This window comes from Nelusetta ayraudi, unplaced genomic scaffold (assembly GCF_046127955.1).
Source record: "Nelusetta ayraudi isolate G7.1 ecotype Tasmania unplaced genomic scaffold, CSIRO-AGI_Nayr_v1 ptg000026l, whole genome shotgun sequence".
NCBI lineage: Eukaryota > Metazoa > Chordata > Actinopteri > Tetraodontiformes > Monacanthidae > Nelusetta > Nelusetta ayraudi.
Window position 1 is genome coordinate 4,192,446 of NW_027466076.1, and position 20,055 is coordinate 4,212,500.

At 43.3% G+C, this 20,055-nt stretch overlaps 4 protein-coding genes across 6 annotated transcripts in view; 3 read left to right on the top strand and 1 right to left on the bottom strand.

Moving 5' to 3' along the window:
• The first annotated feature begins 1,963 nt into the window (after positions 1-1,963).
• On the top strand, positions 1,964-3,727 carry LOC142890268 (lysozyme C-like). 2 transcript variants are annotated; one of them, XM_076029177.1, is made up of 4 exons: positions 1,964-2,127; positions 2,542-2,697; positions 3,308-3,386; positions 3,495-3,727. In XM_076029177.1, exons 1-4 carry the CDS (start codon positions 2,001-2,003, stop codon positions 3,559-3,561), a joined length of 429 nt encoding a protein of 142 aa, XP_075885292.1. In that variant the 5' UTR covers positions 1,964-2,000; the 3' UTR covers positions 3,562-3,727. The 2 variants fall into 2 exon arrangements, with proteins under 2 accessions (XP_075885292.1, XP_075885293.1); XM_076029178.1 differs by lacking the exons at positions 3,308-3,386; positions 3,495-3,727 and adding an exon at positions 3,055-3,266.
• An 851-nt stretch (positions 3,728-4,578) lies between these two features.
• LOC142890269 (lysozyme C-like) lies at positions 4,579-6,036 on the top strand. The gene is made up of 4 exons (XM_076029180.1): positions 4,579-4,739; positions 5,028-5,183; positions 5,514-5,589; positions 5,698-6,036. Exons 1-4 carry the CDS (start codon positions 4,613-4,615, stop codon positions 5,762-5,764), a joined length of 426 nt encoding a protein of 141 aa, XP_075885295.1. The 5' UTR covers positions 4,579-4,612; the 3' UTR covers positions 5,765-6,036.
• Positions 6,037-6,800: 764 nt separating this feature from the next.
• On the top strand, positions 6,801-8,476 carry LOC142890270 (lysozyme C-1-like). Its single transcript, XM_076029181.1, has 4 exons — positions 6,801-6,960; positions 7,340-7,492; positions 7,865-7,943; positions 8,054-8,476. The coding sequence occupies exons 1-4, from the start codon at positions 6,834-6,836 to the stop codon at positions 8,118-8,120; spliced, it is 426 nt and encodes a 141-aa protein (XP_075885296.1). The 5' UTR covers positions 6,801-6,833; the 3' UTR covers positions 8,121-8,476.
• Positions 8,477-9,618: 1,142 nt separating this feature from the next.
• Positions 9,619-20,055, bottom strand: part of mbd2 (methyl-CpG binding domain protein 2) — a 25,869-nt gene continuing 15,432 nt past the window's right edge. Inside the window, exons 6-8 of one of the 2 annotated variants that reach the window (XR_012927055.1) lie at positions 19,739-19,859; positions 10,299-10,546; positions 9,619-10,262 (exon numbers count right to left, since the gene is read on the bottom strand). Coding sequence is in view for 1 of the 2 variants with exons in the window: in XM_076029184.1 (XP_075885299.1) it covers positions 19,742-19,859 (118 nt within the window). In the remaining variant the exon portion in view is untranslated. Of the gene's footprint in view, positions 10,547-19,738; positions 19,860-20,055 lie in introns of both variants that reach the window. The other variant, XM_076029184.1, reaches the window with a different exon arrangement.

Here is a 20,055-nt window from a genome sequence, read left to right on the forward strand (position 1 = left end):
ATTTCAAACTGTAAAACTCCACTATTGGGAAGTGAAATCTAGGGTACATCACCAAGTTGCATACATGGTGGATCAGTTCCCTGTGAAACTGCAATCTGACCTGAGTCACTCCTTCTGTGGCACAACAATGGGACCTTTGAATTTGAGCCCAACGTTTGCAACTTCTGCATTTAGGAAAGCGGAAACTACTGAACATTTCTCCAACTGCTCAGCCATTACAAACTTACTGCCACACTTTAGGTTGCTCCCGAGCTCCAAAGTCCTTGCGCTACTTTGTTTTTATTGGTCCATTTCTTTATTGTCCAGATATCATATCTGCATGTGACTGCAGTTTGGCATGTGGCAGGTCATTGTAGTCAGACTGTGACTTGTACAGAAGTCCAGTAATAAAGCATCACTTGGGTTCAGATTGGGGGAGTCCGGGTCCATTCCTCCCAATCACACCTGTCCAGGTCTCACTGTTGCTGCCTATGTTGCTGTTGAGTCTCTAGTTGGGGCACCTTGGAGCACCTGTCTAGTGGACACCCGGAAGACTGGGTACTAGGCCTTCAAGGCACTTTTACTGCTTTGTTTTGATCAGTCCATTTATTTGTTTACACCTGTTCAGTTTTACAACAGATATCTAATCAGCCTTTTTTCTGCATTTAACTGCAGTTTGGCACGGCACCAAACCCACGTCATTACAATTCTAGACAAAAGTTCTGTTTCTAATTATTATCTTCAACATGTCACGGAAATCACCGTTTTCAAGTCTCATTCCAATTTGGGATCTAGTGAAACTCAACATTGTCTTCATCAGTATGTAGAATCACAAACCACTGTCCACTGTCCACTGGCATCATTGATGTACCTGGTTCTGGTTTATTTCTGTGCTCTTGACGGACTCTATTACTTTGGATATTTCGATATTTTCTTCCTCAACCACAGTAAAGAGAGAGCTTAGATATGGTAGGTCAAATTTCATATTTGCTACAGATATTTCAAATAGAGTATTCTTTGGGTCTTGGTTAGTTAGCTGCCACCATCTTGCACCTTTAAGTATCTTAAATTGAATTTGATTCAAGTTAACGTGATTTTCGAGTGGCAACATTTATTCAGTTCAACCTTGAGTGTGAGCCAGTGTTAATAAACAGTACTAAAGCATTTATTTTCCCTCACGATCTGTCTGACTGACAGTATACCAGCTGCCACCAGTAAATTTGTCCATGAGCTGCCATCTCTGCCTCCAGTCTGAGAGGCTGCAGTCTTCTTGAAAAAGTTGCTGTTTTTCCGCAAAAGGAATCAAAAGGAAAACTTCAGCGTTCTTATTTTTCAAGCCATGCTTGTTATGATTTCTCAAGAGCTAAGAAGATTTGATAAACGTGTCATTTTAGAACCAGGTTACCGCAAAAAAAATATTATCACAATCAACACGATGTTCATAAAAAAGCGCCCGCAAAGTGTCATTAATTTGCTCCGTTTTTAGATTTTCCACAAATGTAGGAGTGAGGCTAGGAGAGCGTTCCCTCCAGCCTTCCAGGCTCCTGTGAGGAAGGAGGAAGAGCAGCAACAGCTCTCTGGCTCTGAGATGGGCAAAAGGTCAAGTGAGAAATGATACATAAAAGAAAGAAAGACAAGGCTGGGGCAGAGATGGTTTTTCACAGCAACTTTTCTGCACTTTCAACTCAGAAAGTTTGTTGCAACAGTTAAGCTCTGATTTTATTTTCTGGAAGCTTTTTTCTATCCTTCGACTAAAAGTGTCTCAGCACATATCAATTTCCTTGACCTCAATGCATGTACATTGTACCTCAGCTATTAACATTAGCATCAGAATTATCGAGCTGATGATTAAACCATTGTGACTGCTTGACACACAAATCAAAGGTCAAACACCAAAGAAAATTCCCCCAGGAACACGTGAATACTGCCACAGTTTGACTGGAGCCTCTTCCACTGTATAAGGATGTGCCCCAGAAGCAGGAAGATCATTCTGACTCCAGTCCAGTCCAGTCCAGTCCATCATGAAGCTGCTGGTGCTCCTGCTGTGTGTGGCTACGGCCAGTGCCAGAGTCTATGAGCGCTGCCAGTGGGCCCGAATCCTGAAGAATTCCGGCATGGACGGCTACCGTGGCGTCAGCCTGGCCGACTGTGAGTACTACCAGGTCATGATGTCATTTCTGTATTTGTGTTCAGTAACTTAAAAACAAAAATGTGACTTAAATCTTGAAATCTTGCCAAGGGCATGTGATGAAGTGACTTTGACTTAATGCTGGTGGAAAACAGGTTGTGAAAGCAATTTCACTCAACTAGCACAGACATTAATGATGACACTGGCTGAGGAGATCACTCCCAAAGAGGGGTGACTCAGGAGTGGTCACTCCCCACATTCTTTATTACTCAAACCAACACTAACGTCTATGTCTTGTATTTTACAACTTGGATGAATGCAGCCTCACTCACTGTTTGAAGCACCTTAAGTCTCTTTAATTCATGTGACAAGACTTATTATTATTTTATTTTATTTTTTTAATTCCCAACATGACTGTTCTTCTCCCTGCACAGGGGTTTGTCTGACTAAGTGGGAGTCTCACTATAACACGCAAGCCATCAACCACAACGTTGGATCAATTGACTACGGCATTTTCCAAATCAACAGCCGATACTGGTGTAATAACCACCAGAACCCGACGTTGAACGCGTGCGGAATTGACTGCAGCGGTCAGTAATTATTGTCAACCACATCCACAAATACTTCAATGCCAATGTTTCCTCTCTTTTAACTCCCGTGGTCAGCTTTGAAGCTGCAATGATCGACCCAGAGGTTTGTGTTGACAATAAAACTTTTCGATTTGAAGTTAAAAGTCGAACTCTTAGAAAAATCAATTACATGCAGTTAAAGTAATTCCTTGTTAATTAACTTGAAAGCTCTTATGGCATTAGAGTTTAGAGATACTATCAACCATTAGGCCTGTCAGACAAACGCAGAAAATAACTTTTTGGTCAAAGTGCAAAACAACTTCTTTTCTTTCCCAGGAGGAAAAATACTAAAATACAGATTTCTTTATCTTGTAACAGAACTTCTGACAGAAAATGTAGCAGTCGCCATCGCTTGTGCCAATTCTCAGCCCAATACAGTGCGCCACACATACACGAGGTGTCCAAAAATATTTTTCTACCGCTGAACCAGCACATGGTTGATATATACATGCATGCATTGCATTTCATGCAACGGTGAGTGCAGAATAAAGGCAAAGAGACCGGAAGAGGAAGAGTTTGATTTGCTCTTGTTAAGAAACTCTGAGAAAAAGATTTCTTTATCTTGTCACAGAACTTCTGACAGATGACGTAGCAGCCGCCATCGCTTGTACCAAACGCATCGTCCGAGACCCAATAGGCCCCAGCGCCTGGTAAGCTCCTCTTCCAGTGACTTTGACAGAATAGAATCTAATGTTATTAAACCAACCCCTCAGTGCACAGACAACAGTGTAGCACCTTCCTCTTTCTGCCGGTTGCAGGGTGGCTTGGAGGAAGCACTGCCAGAACCGAGACCTGAGCGAATACCTCGCAGGTTGCCATCTTTAACCCACGGGTGGGAAGGAGCAAGGCATCAATTCCCATCCCAACCTGAAGAGGATTCACTGTGTCTGCTGACTGTGCATGGGAGTTAAGAGCAATGCAATGAATTCATCCATTTTATTTGCAATCAAAGTTCCGCATTTCAAGTTGATTATAAAACAGAAGTTGCAGTTGTGAAGTCTGTCTATGTCTATGTCTATGCCAAAATATTTTTGAAGATGTTTTTGTGCTAAATAAACGTGAAATGTCACAAGTAGAAGCTGCTCTGGTTCTGTTGTGTCTGCTTCTCATGAATTATTATTACGACTCACCTTCAATACAATATTACATCCACTCTCACGGTCAAACGCGCTTGAAGGTAAAATGTCAGGATCAACACAGAGAAACCATTGAACCAACTGTGGTAGGTGGAGCACCTCCCACTGGAACACACGCTGCGTTTCCATCACGCCTAGAAATGCGCAAAACCTAAATATGGCAATAAGTAATTGGTCACGGAGGCCATTGAGAATTGCGTTTGCTTTTGTTTGTTCGTTTGTTTGCTATCCAGAATGGTTGTTATATTTTTCTCTTTGATTACTTGTAAAAAGTCACATCTGTGACAAAAGGTCAAGTGAGAAATGATACAGGAAAGAAAAAAGAAAGACAAGGCTGGGGCAGAGATGGTTTTCACACCGTGCAGAGGAAAACGCAGCCATACGAAGCAACTTTTGTACACTTCTAAACTCATTAACAGAAAATTTGTTGCAACATTTGAGCTCGTATTGTGTTTTCTGGAAGCTTTTTTCTGTCCTTCTACTGAAAATGTGTCAGCACATATGAATTTCCTTGACCTCCGTGCAACCACATACCCCAGCTTCTCCTCCTCAAACATCAGAATTATCGAGCTGACGATCAAACTGTCACGACTGTTTGACAAACAAATAAAAGGTCAAACACCTGAAAACTTCCCCCAGGAACAAGTGAAACCAACAGCTGCAGTTTGACTGGAGCCTCTCCCACTATATAAGGATGTGGCCCAGAAGCAGGAAGCACATTCTGACTCGTCCAGTCCACGATGAAGCTGCTGGTGCTCCTGCTGTGTGTGGCTGCGGCCAGTGCCAGAGTCTATGAGCGCTGCCAGTGGGCCGGAGTCCTGAAGAATTCCGGCATGCACGGCTACCATGGCGTCAGCCTGGCCAACTGTGAGTACTACCAGGTCATGATGTCGTTTCTGTATCTGTGTTCAGTGCAAACTTTGGCGCTGACTTAAAAACGATCTAAAATCTTAAAATCTTGCCACGGGAATGTGATGAAGTGACTTTGACTTAATGCTGGTGGAAAACAGGTTGTGAAAGCAACTTGGATGAATGCAGCCAAACTCACTGTTTGTTCAAAGCACCTTAAGTCCCTTTAAGTTACGTGTATTTATTATTCAAATGATTCTTTTAATGACAGTAATTCCCAACATGACTGTTCTTCTCCCTGCACAGGGGTTTGTCTGACTAATTGGGAGTCTCACTATAACACGCAAGCCATCAACCACAACGTCGGATCAACTGACTACGGCATTTTCCAAATCAACAGCCGATGGTGGTGCGACGACCACCAGACCAAGACAGCCAACGGGTGCAGAATTGACTGCAGTGGTCAGTAATTACTGTCAACAACATCCACAAATATTTTTACTCTCTTGTAATTGCCTCTGGTCAGCTCTCTTTCACCCATTCACTTACACACTGTACTTCATGGCAAGATAAAACTACAAACTACTGAGTGACTGGTTTGGCTCCAAAGGTGTGAGACGCACACACCATCTTTCCTTCCATTCATTTAATATTTAATCTTATTTTTTTTATATATGTATATATATAGACATATATATATATAAAAGTGCATCAAGGTCAAAGTACAAAACAACTTCTTTTCTTTCCCAGGTGGAAAAATACTAAAATACAGATTTCTTTATCTTGTCACAGAACTTCTGACAGACAACGTAGCAGCAGCCATCGCTTGTGCCAAACATGTTGTCCAAGAACAAGGCATCAGCGCCTGGTAAGTTTCTCTTCCAGTGACTTTGATAGACTAGAATCTAATGTTATTAAGCCAACCCCTCAGTGCACAGACAACAGTGTAGCACCTTCCTCTTTCTGCCGGTTGCAGGGTGGCTTGGAGGAAGCACTGCCAGAACCAAGAGGTGAGCAAATACCTTGCAGGTTGCCATCTTTAACCCACGGGTGGGAAGGAGCAAGGCATCGATTCCCATCCCAACCTGAAGAGGATTCACCGTGTCTGCTGACTGTGCATGGGAGTTAAGAGCAATGCAATGAATTCATCCATTTTATTTGCAATCAAAGTTCCGCATTTCAAGTTGATTATAAAACAGAAGTTGCAGTTGTGCCAAAAATATTCCTCCTGTGTTACTCGCATGCTTTTAGAAATTGATTTTTTTAAGATGTGTTATTTTGTGCTTAATAAATAAAGGCTTTGTTATGTCTGCTTCTCATGATTTATTATTACGACTCACCTTCAATACAATATTACATCCACTCTTACGGTCAAACGCACTTGAAGGTAAAATGTCAGGATCAACACAGAGAAACCATTGAACCAACTGTGGTAGGTGGAGCACCTCCCACTGGAACACACGATGCGTTTCCATCACGCCTAGAAATGCGCAAAACCTAAATATGGCAATAAGTAATTGGTCACGGAGACCATCGAGAATTACGTTTGCTTTAAGTTAAGTTAACACGAGGGCGCCATGTTTTTAGATTTTCCACAAATGCAGGAGTGAGGCTGGGAAAGCGTTCCCTCTGAGGAAGGAGGAAGAGCAGCAACAGCTCCCTGGCTCTGAGATGGGCAGACATCTGTGACAAAAGGTCAAGTGAGAAATGATACACGCAAGAAGAAAGAAAGACAAGGCTGGGGCAGAGATGTTTTTTTTTTTACACCGAAGCAACTTTTGTGCACTTTCAACTCATTAACAGAAAGTTTGTTGCAACATTTGAGCTCGTATTTTATTTTCTGGAAGCTTTTTTTATATCCTTCAACTAAAAAATGTGTCAGCACATGTGAATTTCCTTTGACCTCCATGTAACCTCAGCTTTTCCTCAACATCAGAATTATCGAGCTGATGATCAAACTGTTGCGACTGTTTGACAAACAAAAACTTCAAACACCAAAAATCCCCTCCTGAGCAAGTGAAAGTGAAAGCTGCATTTTGACCCAAGCCTCTCCCACTATATAAGGATGTGGCGCAGACGCAGGAAGCTCATTCTGACTCGCCCCAGTCCACCATGAAGCTGCTGGTGCTCCTGCTGTGTGTGGCTGCGGCCAGTGGCAAAGTCTTCACGCGCTGCGATTGGGCCAGAGTCCTGAAGGAAAACGGCATGGACGGCTTTGCGGGCGTCAGCCTGGCCGACTGTGAGTACTACCAGGTCATGACGTCGTTTCTGTATTTCTGTTATGTAACTTAAAAACAAAAAAGTGACTTCAATCTTTAAATCTGTTACTTTGACTTCGTGCTGGTGGTTGTGAAAGCAATTTCACTCAGCTGGCGCAGACATTGATGATGACACTGGCTGAGGAGATCACTCTCAAAGAGGGGTGACTCAGGAGTGGTCCCTGGTCGCATTCTTTATTACACAAACCAACGCATTTATTTGACAACTTGGTTGAATGCAGCCTCACTCACTTGTTTGTTTGAATCACCTTAAGTACCTTTAGTTCATGTGGCAAGTCTTTTTATTATTGTTTTTTATTTGCAGTAATTCCCAACATGACTGTTCTTCTCCCTGCACAGGGGTTTGCCTGACTCAGTGGGAGTCTCACTATAACACGCAAGCCATCAACCGCAACGTCGGATCAACTGACTACGGCATTTTCCAAATCAACAGCAAATACTGGTGTAAGGACGACTCCCCGTCATGGAACGGGTGCCACATTAACTGCAGAGGTCAGTAATTATTGTCAACCACATCCACAAATATTTCAATCCCAACTTCTACCCCCTTTTAACTCCTTTGCTCAGCTTCGAAGCTGCTATGATCAACGCAGAGGTTTGTGCCCTTGTCCAAGACTTCCTGTGTGCAACCTGCTCTGAAGCACTTGAGACTGATTCTTAGCCCAATACAGTGCGCCACACATACACGAGGTGTCCAAAAATATTTTTCTACCGCTGAACCAGCACATGGTTGATATATACATGCATGCATTGCATTTCATGCAACGGTGAGTGCAGAATAAAGGCAAAGAGACCGGAAGAGGAAGAGTTTGATTTGCTCTTGTTAAGAAACTCTGAGAAAAAGATTTCTTTATCTTGTCACAGAACTTCTGACAGATGACGTAGCAGCCGCCATCGCTTGTGCCAAACGCATCGTCCGAGACCCAATAGGCCCCAGCGCCTGGTAAGCTCCTCTTCCAGTGACTTTGACAGAATAGAATCTAATGTTATTAAACCAACCTCTCAGTGCACAGACAACAGTTGAGCACCTTTCTCTCTCTCTGCCGGTTGCAGGGTGGGTTGGAAGCACCACTGCAAGAACCGAGACCTGCACGAATACCTTGCAGGTTGCATCATTTAACCCACGGGTGGGAAGGAGCAAGGCATCGATTCCCATCCCAACCTGAAGAGGATTCACCGTGTCTGCTGACTGTGCATGGGAGTTAAGAGCAATGCAATGAATTCATCCCATTTATGTGCAATCAGAGTTCAGCATTTTGAGTTGATTATAAAACAGAAGTTGCAGTTATACCAAAATATGGAATCTATATTACTCACATGCCTTTTGAAATATATATAAATATACATAATCAATTAAGGCCCTGCGATGAACTGACCCCCGTGACCCTGAGCTCGGGACTAAGCGGGTATGGAAAATGAATGAATATTCAATTAATGTTGTTTTTATGCTTGGCAAATAAAGGTGACATGACATAAGTAGACGCTGCTCTGACTTTGTTGTATAAACCACAAGGGGATCATTTTGTGCTTCATGCAGACGGACAAAACAACGAGTGGATGTTTCTGTTTGTGTCAAATGCTGCTACGCTCACCGTCACATTCGTTTCAGCATTAATCCGCTCTCATGGTCAAACGCACTTGAACACAAGATTACAGGAACAACATCAAAACACGGAACCGCCTGTGGTCGGTTGAGCGGTTCCTGCTCGCAGCGGTTCTGCCTGCATGCAAACACTTTCACTTCCGTTTTTCTAAAAAAAAAGGTAAAATGGTGAACGGACACCCATTTCTTGTTTCTACAATGCTGTTGTTGAAGGTTCGGAGGCAAAGAGTGTGTGGATGGCGGTCGGTGGAGCGGGAGCAGTTGGCCGTGTGAGCCAGGGATTAAAATGTGCATTTGCAGTGATCATCAACTGGCATCATAGAGCCATTAGCAGATGCAAATGAGAGCTGGGTGCTGGCAAAGCTGGTGCGTCTCTCTCTCTCTCTCTCTCTCTCTCGCGGCGCACACAAAGACACAGTAGTTACACATAGCGACAGAGGCCAACATCTGGACACAGAGCTGTTTGCGCCAATTATCCGGCGGAACACACAGCGTCGCGCAACTGAACGACGCCTGGACGGAAGAAGCACAGAAACTCTCGGAGAAGGCAGTAATTAAATCTGAACTTTGCGTGGCATTTTAAAAGGTTTGTGTGTCGGAAGGAGTTCGGAAATGTCGATTTATATTATGGTTTTTGGATGCTCCGCTTGGGAATTTAAGCGCAATAAAGAGAAATTGTGTCCCGAAAAAATAGACATTTATTATATTTTTCTTTAACCAGAGACTTTTAAGTAATCCACGGCTAAACGTCTCGATGTCCAAGAGGACGTCAGGTCAAAGTTCATGATGCACGTGCATGTCTTGGGAGAAGGACGCTTCCTTTGTGGTTTCCTTAATTTCCTGCTTGGAGTTTTTTGTTGGTTTTTCTCCCTCGAAAAAAGGGTTGAGGTTTCACAGAATGTTGTAAAGTAAGCTGTTTTTTGCCAATTTGGGCCTTAAAGTTTAATCAAATTAAAATCGAATGAAGTTCCGCCATGTACAAACAACCATCGTGTTTAAAGGGAAACACCAAAGATTTAGAATATAGTCATTTATTCAGTCCAGTCTAAGAAATGTACACATACTCACTCAAGGTACAAAAATTCTCCTTAAATAAGCATTTGTTCTATTTCATATCCATGTATAATCTTATTATTCAAAAACCCTGAAGACTTCAAGAAACCTGATGACAATTTGTTATTAAAAAAATAAAACTAAATCAAAGCGAGCCCAAATCAAAGAGTTCGTTAACAGAATAGTTAGCAAAAGCCGTCCAGCAGTTTGCACAATTGAATTCGAGTTCCTGGGTAGTATAGTTCTTATATATATATATCTATATATATAGATATATATATATATGTATATATTAAAAAAAGAGACAAAAAAATATTATTTGTAACAAAAGCAGGACAACATGACGCTTACTAGAAAGTCTGAGTCGACGGTGGGTCACAGAGGTGATTAACGGCTACAGTCGCTGCTTTCCGCTAAGCTTGGAAAAAGCCGCCTTATTTATTGAAGGGTTGCTGGAGCTCCGGCTGCAGCTGCTGTTCCGCCTGCTGCAGGTGTCTCATGCGGGGTGGGGGGGGGGTTGCTGCTGGTGAGTTTGTCAGTGCTGATGCCATTATTACAAGATAAGTGCATCTGTTGCTTTTGCTTTGGTAAAAAAAAAAAAAAAATCTAAACAAAACAAAACAAAACAAAACAAAACAAAACAAAACAAAACAAAAACAAAAAAACAAGTCTTCAGTTTCCAGGTGTAGACGGATCATCCAGGTGATGTGGGTCGCCGAAAAAAAAATGACTTCTTTAATTAACAGTGTTGAATCAATCCACCGCACAATAGTCTCTCGGAGGTGTGTTTGTGTTGTATTTGTTGTTGTTGTTGTTTTTGGTCTGTTTTGATTAAGAAGAAGAAGATGATGATGATGATGAACCTGAGGGTGGTGGTAGACAGCTGGACCCTGCAGAGAAAAAACACAGCGTTAACTGTAAAGCATCGTCACAATAAACAGCGGGCTGACACACTGCGTTTCCATTACCCATAGAATTGTGCATAACCTAAATATTGCAAATAAAAACCTGCTCATGGAAACGCCCTATAAAAAATTCTCGTAAAAATGGACGAGAATTGTTGTTTGTTTCTGTTTGTTTACGTTTGTTTGCTGTCAATAATGGTGGCGTGTAAACGCGAAAAAAAGTGTTTCCATGATACTGTAGCGATATTCCTCTCTATGGATACGTCTGAAAAACCACCTCATCAGAGCGTCAACACCTTTTAGCCTCATTTGAGAGGTTTTTTCTAAGCTGAGCTGCTTCCATCACCAGGTTTTTATCGCCATATTTAGGTTTTGCACAATCAATTCTCGGGATCATGGAAAGGCAGCTACTGATACCGTCTTCACGACTGCCCCCCCCCCGACCAGACCAGTGCGGGTCAACAAGTGGACAAACAACAAAAAGGTTTCTCTGAAAAGTAGCATCGTCGCAGCGCTGCGGTTTTAAAGGTTACGGCAGGACTGATGCCTTCTCTAATTGCTTTACAAACAACGGGCACCGGGGGGGGGGGCTGGGGGGGGGCAGGCGCTATGAACACAGGCCCTCGCAAACGTGAGCCATTATGTTTGCTAATCATGACTCAGGTCTTCACAGAGGTCTCCCTAATAGCAGACAATAGAATGTAAATTTAATTGTGACACTCTGTAGAAACCTGTTTACAACAATACACCCCCCCCCTCTCCCCCCTTCCTCTTCCCTCTATTAATCCCAAATTGGCTAAGCTTGTCTTGTTAAAACTCACTTAATTAAACGCTGGATGCAACAATCGGTCTCCCGGCTCGTGCCTTACATTAAATATCAGCCTCAGAAGGAAAAGATGTCCAATTACTGAGGAAAAGCCTTCATTCTAATTATTAGCTTCTCCATTAACCCCTGGACACCTTCCCTGCTGCTGCATTAATGAGCGGGGAGGGGCAAATATTAGGGAGGGCTCATCGGCAGAGGCCTTTCACCCGCACAGAAAACATTTTAATTATACATAAAACATCAGCGCACCGCAGGCGAGCCCCAGTGATACATTGCCGTGTTCTCCGCCTCCTTGTCATGCACTTTGCAGCGCAGCGCATTTCAACTCGTGCTCTGAGCTCACATCGAGCACGGCGACACTAAGAACCTCCAGGGTTCCCGCCGGTCAGCGGGTCTGGAGCGGCAGACTGATGTTTCAGCATCTTTTAATTTCGTTGGAGCCCTTTCAAGGCAGTTAGCGCGTCGTTTGATGAGCTGATTTCACCAGCTGCGTTTCCATGACCCAGAGAATTGCACAAAAGCTGAATATGGCAATAAAAACTGGTGATGGAAACAGCTAAACTTGTAAAAAAAAAAAAAAAAAAACTCTAAAATATGGCTAAGAGGTTTTGAGGCTCTCATGAGGTGGTTTTTCCACACGTATCCATATGGAGGTATATCGCAAAAGTCTCACGGAAACACTTTTTTCACATTTACATGTCAGCGGACGTGACGCAGAGACCAGCTTCACTTCATTTTTTGTACGGGTCAGTGCCGTACCAGTGCAGCAGTACTTTTACAGTTCTTTTTCACTGAGTACAAACAAGTCTGAATTTTTTTTTGTCTTTCATACAAAAGCTGAAGAAAAAAAAAAGTCAGGACTTTTTCCATCGTGCATTCATCGGAACATTTGTTCTTTTAGGTTGAACCAAGGCATTGAAAGCCATTCTTTCCATAAGATGCTCTATTCGTGCTTTCGTCATCCTTCATTGTGACGTGCTGACACGTTCCCTTTCGTGTGTGAAACTTTGCTTCACCCCAGCAATATCTGCGCTTTCGTTTGACTCCATCAGCGCGTCGTTCTTTCTTTACTGGAACACAAGTGATGCTGAATCCACCATCGCATGCTTTGTTCCACCGTTTCATTGTTTCACTCTTCCACTGTGTTAATACGCCTGTGTTTTCCTCGGTTAGCGTTTTAGCATTTCATGTTTCAGTCTGATAATCCTCAGCTCAGTCTTAATTACTCCCTAATAATTAGAAAATCCTGATAATCTGCCGCTTAATCGGGGCAATCCAGCTGACTGACGGAACACACGCACATCACACACACTCTCTCTCACACACACACACCGAGAGAGAGAGAGAGAGAGAGAGAAAGGGTTTATCTGCCTTGTGAGTAACTTTGAAGCAGATAATTCTGCGTCTCAACATCCACTAATTACAGTGGCTGACAAGAAAAAAAAAAAGGCTGCAAGAGCCTGAATCAGCACCTCTGGAAATTAGAAGACACACAGCTAATAATCACAGGGAAGCAAACAAACTTGTGTGCACACACACACAAATGAATACACGCCTCGGCGTGTTGTGTGTTCATATCAAACACGTCCAGTCCCTCTCAGTCAGCAGAGGTTAATCTTTGGTCTCCATCAGGTAAATACACCAGCCGAAGCAATAAAGCAGCCATTCATTCATCCATCCATCCATCCATCCATTCATCCATCCATCCATTCATCCATTCATCCATCCATTTGCTCATGCTTATCCAGAATTGAGTCAGAAGAGGGAGGCTCAGCAGGGTATTTAAGGTCTCCCTCAGCGACTCTTCTCACCAGCTCAGTTTGAAACCCCTGGGCGCTCCAAAACCAGACTGGGATTATATAATCCCTCCAACAACTCCTTGGGCCAACCCTGTGGCTTTTACCAAGGTGGACGTGCCTGAAACACCAGACAGAGGAGTCCAGGAGGCATCCTGATCAGACACCCAAACCACCTCAGTTAGCTCCTTTCCTTGTCAAGGACCAGCGGCTCTACTCTGAACGGTAAATGGACTGCACTTATAAAGCGCTTTCCAGCACCTTCATGGTACATCAAAGTGCTTTACACTGGCCTCTCTCTCATCCATTCACACACATGTTCATATTTCAATAGAGGGGCTGCTGCCATGAAAAGAACTGCCAGGCCCATTGGGAATTTAGGGTTCAGTGAGTTTGTCCAAGGACGCATTGACATGTGGACAGTTGGAGCTGGGATTCCAACCACCTTTCCATCTCCAACTGCATCTTTCAATCAGCTGTGAACAAGACGCCAAGTCACTCAAACTGGCCTCAACCCAAAGTGAACGATCAACCTGCTTCCAGCTGAGTGCTGTCTGACCCTCTTCATTGACTTTTCCAAGGCATTTCATACTGTTGATCATGTTACTCTAATGAAACGGACTTGCCACTGGGGATCTTTCTGACCACTTGAGTAGTTAGGCCTGTTCTGCACTTCAGGGATGTCTGGAAACGCGACATTAAGCCAGGCAACATTAACCAAGCAGGCCTCCAAGCTGCAGTTACAGACAGCTGGGGAAGCGCCATCAAGATGTGCATTCCGAAGAAGCGAAGGAAGGAGGGGGTAGCTGTGGGACGAGAGGAAAGAGCACAGACAATGACGACGAGGACTACCGACAACCACAGCAGCGCTACAGAACACACCTACTGCACACGTGCAGAAACAGTCGCAGAAACTGCCACTCGGGAATCGGGTCGTTCAGCCAAGCAGGAGACACAAATCCAACCATTGACTGCTAATCCCTGGTGTATATTCCATTGTCCTGTGAGGCGTGAGGAATCCAGCGATTAAAGAATTGTGTTTTGCCGAGGAATTGTGCAGTGCAGCTACTGGAATGCCAGATCGACACTATTCCTGCCTACATTTCTTCCATAAGATCATAGCATTTACAAATACTTCATATATTGTTGCTGCATTTTATCAAATCAACAACAACGTAAGCTCTTAATTGTTTATATCGGCCAACCGGCTCTAAATATCATTATCTGGCATTTGCAGCCGGCCTTATACGAAATGCTAATGCCAGCAGCCTGGATAGTCAATAGACAATACAAACATGCTGATTATTTAGTGGTCTAATAATAGAGACTGAGTTCTAGATAGGTCACGCAAAAGTTTGCAAAAATATATTATCCAATACTGACATTTGCTTCATCGCCATCAGCAAACCTGCTGCTGGTTGTGCTACTTAAACCAAACGTACAAACCTTTTCCAAGCAGGAAAGTATTTCACTGCTGTGGCACTGCTATCGAAAGACAAACACAATGCACACGACCTTTCATTTCTGTTTACAGGTAGCATTACTGCATTACCTCGGATTCCTGTTTCGTGAGTTACGACCAGGTATAACCTTGTGCGTCCCAAAAAGACTCATTAGGGTCATATCAAAAGACAGAAATAAAGTTACACATAAAAAAAATAAAAAAAATTAATACAAAAACAGCAAGAAATGTTACGGTCGTAGAAAACACTCCAGGTATTGAAATTTCTGCGAAGATTTAAAGTGGAGTATAAATGGTTGTTCCAACAGCTTGAAAGCCACCCAGGAGACACAGTCTTGAAGACGCACACACACACACACATAAACACACACTGGCTGGTGGCTACCCTCTCTCTGGTCCAGCTATAAAAACCCATTAGTAATCACTCCTTGACTCTCAGTGGCTCCTTTCGTCCAAATCACTCTCACCCAGCCAATCTGCATAAATCTGCATTAATGGACAGTTCCCCCCCCCCCTCCCCCCCAACAGAAAACAAATGCACTCTAAATAAATAAAATAAAAAAATCCTTATCTGTTGTCTTTTAAAGAAACATCAGCAAGCAGAGACACAAACAACTGCAGCATCCATTAACAAGGCATATATCATGACAGACGCATCACCACCGACCAGCACCACTCTGGAAGCTAATGTGGCTTTTTGAATCTGACAAGATAAACCCTACTGCAGGCGTCTTACAGCCTCCCCTCCCCACACACACCCTCATCAGTATTGATTGTCTCATACCCCCCTGTACTGTACACACTGTGCATTCTGCCCAACATGACATGAATAGAGAAGACAAAGAGCTGGAAGACACATTACAAGCTGTCTGCTCGTTGAACTGGACTCGGATGTTTAGTTTCTGAGTCTGTCCTGTTTAACAGATCAGTGTTTTGTTCCAAAATAAAAGCAATTTTCAAAGTAAAACCTGCCACATCTGTACCATGTGAGAGGTTATTCTCACTAATCTGGACATGTTGTCCAAAGAAAGCGAGCTGCCCTGTTGTCAGAAAATGTCAAAAGACATTTTCTGTTTGAGCAAGTGGCTCAGTGCAAAATAAATATTTAAAATATATATCTTGTTGAGTTATATATAGAGCAGGGTGAAAAATATGTGATTAATTTGCGATTAATCGCGCGTTAACTCAGGACACTAATGCAATTAATCGCGATTGAAATTTTAATCGACTGACAGCTCTCTCTCTGTATATATATTATATTATATTATTATATTAATTATATTTTGATTTCACGTGTTTTTCAATAAATTATAAATATATAACAATACTCAAGCCTTTGGAAGTTCTGAAACTGTTTCCACAGCCAAGAAGAGGATCTTTTAAAGCTGATTTCTGAGTTTTTTAAAGGCCATTAAAGCAAAGAACACAATCATAGAACACTTTCCTTGCAATTCCAATATACACTTGTAAAGAGCTGTCCTTTGCAGAACGTTTTGGACAGAATGTTAATGAAAACATGGTGTATGGAGGCCCTGTTATTTATCGGCGGCAAATCTTAGTTTGTCTTTTGACGCCTGGCCATACTTTCTCCAAAGCTGCCCTTTAATAGGTCTCAACACTGTGGATTTATTTTAAAATGAAAAAAAGCCCTGTCACAAAAAGAAATACGTTTTAAAAAAAAAGAAGAAAAAAAGGTCTGTTATGCCTTTAATTTAGACAAAGCAGGTACATTACTGAGTCCGACATGCCAAATCTGCTCCCAGAGATTTAATAAGGTCATTATTGCAAAATGTTAAAGTCATGTCATCGTGCATTCCTAAAGGTACGTTTAAAGAACTGGATCAGATTTCACCCGGCAACATTCTCAAGAATAACAAGAGAGCTGCACTGAAATGGCCTGGTGATCACCAGGAAGTGGCTCCTGGAGAGAACGCTGAATAATGGCAGCAGCGGTAACAACGGTGCTTGATAGATGGGGCCGTTACACACCGTTAATGTGTTAGTGCCACGATACCAGTGTGGAATGCCGTACACTCGACTCCACACCGGGCAATTTTCCAAGACCATGTCGGTTAATTTTACCAATTTTTTTTTTGCAACACACTTGACACAGATATGATTTTAATATTTTACCACTCACTGGTAGTAAAAAATCTTGACACCGACTACAGGGAACAAAACACATCTGACGTCTTGCCCTGTGGAATTGTAATTCCAATATCTGTTCCATGAACTTTGGTCTTCATTCCCTCAAGGGGATGTCTGGGCCTTTTGGGGTTCTTCAATCGTGTGTGTGAACCTTTTGGTTTCCCACCTGAATACAGAACCCTGCAGGACAACCCAGACGTGAACACACCCAAGGAAGTCTGAAGTCTGCGTGTGCATCGGCTTTTTCTTTGCAAAATAAAGGCGAGCAGAAGTCTCTACTTCATTCTTGACCAGCAGCAGAGAAGAAATTCCACAACACCTCATTCTTGTGAATTGGGCCAAACGAAACTCTTTCCTTTTGTGTGGTGACTATAATGTTTGTTTGTTCTTATGTGATTGTGGTGTTAAAATGTGACCGATTTTCACCTCAGAGTCTACTCGCAGTTAATCACCGAGAGGGAAGTGGAGAAGTCAGACTGATTGTAGATTTTGGAAAAACAGCCGTACACCTAAACTGCTGCTGTGGTGCTTTTTCTCTGGGCTCCTTTCCTCTACAGATGGATGGATGGATGGATGGATGGATGGATGGATGGATCATTGGATGAATGGATGGATGGATGGATGGATGGATGGATGGATCATTGGATGAATGGATGGATGGATGGATGGATGGATAGATGGATGGATGGATGGATAGTTGACTGGATGGATGGATGGATGGATGGATGGATGGATAGATGGATGTGTGGATGGATGGATGGATGAGATTTCCATTGGTTACCATGTCATTCCCATGTCATTGCCCAGTTTGAATGGTTTCTATTTTCTCTCTCTCTTTTTCCCACCTTTATTCTTATCACCACATTTACACTTCAGATTGCTGCGGGCAAAAGAAGAGCGGTTCCATAGAACAAGCGCGCTTCCACTGAACAGCGCGGTTCCATTGAACAGTGCGGTTCCATTGAACCCGCACTGCCATGTATCTGTGCAGCAGGTAGAACAAGTCAGTACATAAAAGTTCGTTTTGTTCTTTCAAGGAAATGCGTTCGGCAATTACACACAAAATGGATGCGGTGTCGGGACTTCGTTGGGGGGACGGGGGGGTGTAGGTATGTGGTGGCGATGGAGGGGGGGCGGGGAGGGGTTCTGACCTAGATAGGGGCGGTGGGAGGAATGATGGATGGTTCGGACGGATGTGTGGACGTCTGAAAGCAAATGTTTTTTTAATTTGCTTTTGTTTACAGGCACCGCAGAGTGAAGTATAAGCAATAACCCAGAGAAAAAAACTCTTAATACAACGCCCCCCCCACCGACACACACACCTCACCCCAAACCTCCACCCCGCCCCCTCCTCAACCCCACCCCCTCGCACACGCGCATGCGTATCACATTAACCATTAACGCAAAATCCCACAACAAACCCACAGACCATCAATCACGGCGCACACCAAACCCCTCCGCCCAACACACACACACACACACACACACACACACACACACACACACACACACACACACACACACATGCGCACAATGGACGACTGCATGGCTGAGTTTCAATCAGACGCCCAGAATCCTATAAGCATTCACAACAGGTCTCTTTGTGTGCGTGTGCGTGTGTGCGTGTGCGTGTGTGCGTGTGCGTGTGCGTGTGTGTGTGTGTGTGTGTGAGGGAGCACATTGCGCCTGCCTCTGCATTACTCAAGACGTTTTAAAGCTGCAATGTGTCACTTTGCTGGTGTCTAATCTGCAGGACGGACAGCGAGGGGCTCCTATCATCCCTGTCCAGGAGTGGCCGCTTTAAAACCCAGCAGAACCGGCGCCGCTCCCTCCCTGCTTGAACAGTGTCTGCGTCCTCACCTTAACTCTGCTCTGAGAAATCCAAACGACAAAAAAAGAGCAGCTGCTCTCATTTTCTGTTTTATTTTGAAAACAGAAACCAACTCTCCTCATGTGTCACCTGACTCAGTCCTGATTACTGATTGTCTTCACCTGTTCCCCGTTACCCTCCATGTGCTTATATAGTCTGCGTCTCCCTTGTCTCATATCTGCTGTGTTTTCCTCTTCAAGACTGATTTTGAGTGTGATAAATTGATGATAGTTTTTCTTAGAGCCGCCACATTTCAGCCCGAGTTGTTGGAGCATTTTGGTTTGGTTCATTTTTTTTCCATAGCGATAGTCTTTAGCCTTGTGTTCGCTTTATTTTCTGAGCTCTGGATCGTTAGCCTGATTCGTATTTCTTAGGAAATGTTAATAGCGTTTTTGATTTGTCACTGGTGAATGGAGTAAAGTCTGCTGTTATCAAACATCTCTGCGTCTGAGTCCTGCCCTGAGTCCCAGCCTGACACCAGTTGGGTAACTTGAGGCGGACTGGTTGTGTGTCCTGCTCCAAGCGCTACCGGCCGGACGCTTTGCAGCCAGGATTCACGTCCTCTCGGGATCTTTCATAAATCCAATGTATAGTTTTGTGTTGTTTTCAGGGAGGGAAGATATATGTTGTAAATGGTTGAAAATGAAAATAAAATCCTATAAATAAAAAGTTATATTTTGCTCGACAACGTTGTGCCTATTACACATGTGGGGTGTTTTTAGATGGCATGAGAAAATTCCATATATTTGTAAAACAAATGTATTTTGTTCTTTTATTTTTCTTGCTTGGGGCCACAAATATGGCCAGCTGTTAAAAATAACTTTTGTAAATCCTAAACGCTTTGAACAACCCAAATAAAGCATTCAATTAACCGCATGATTGGCCACTGGATAGCGGACACATGATCTTACTTGGCTATTATTCACGATTGCACCAAATAAAAATAAAATAAAATAAAACTAATTACATTTAAAAAAAATAATAATAATATTAAATATTTTTCAGTGACGCCTCCTTTATCCATTATTCTCCCTGCTGCAAAACAAACAGCGAAACGGCGTCGATGAGGTCGCACCTATCAGGCCGTCTTCCCCTCCAGCATCGCCCGAGTGTTTTCAGCAGCCCGCGCCAAGCTGTCCGCCATCAGCGCCTCCTCCAAACTCCTCCTGGCCTGGTGAACCTTCAGCTCCTGTTCCCTGCGAGCGCAGAGCGACACACAGCAACAGGACACAAAGTCTGAACAGGGTCTTTAAAAATCCTGAAATCAAACCTCACGCTTCCGAGCAGCTCTGTGGATTTGACCGGGCTGCGGCTTTGTGGGCAGTTTCAAAAAGGGATTTTACACTTTTAATTTCATGGAATAAATCAAGACAACAGGTGCTAAAAACCCAA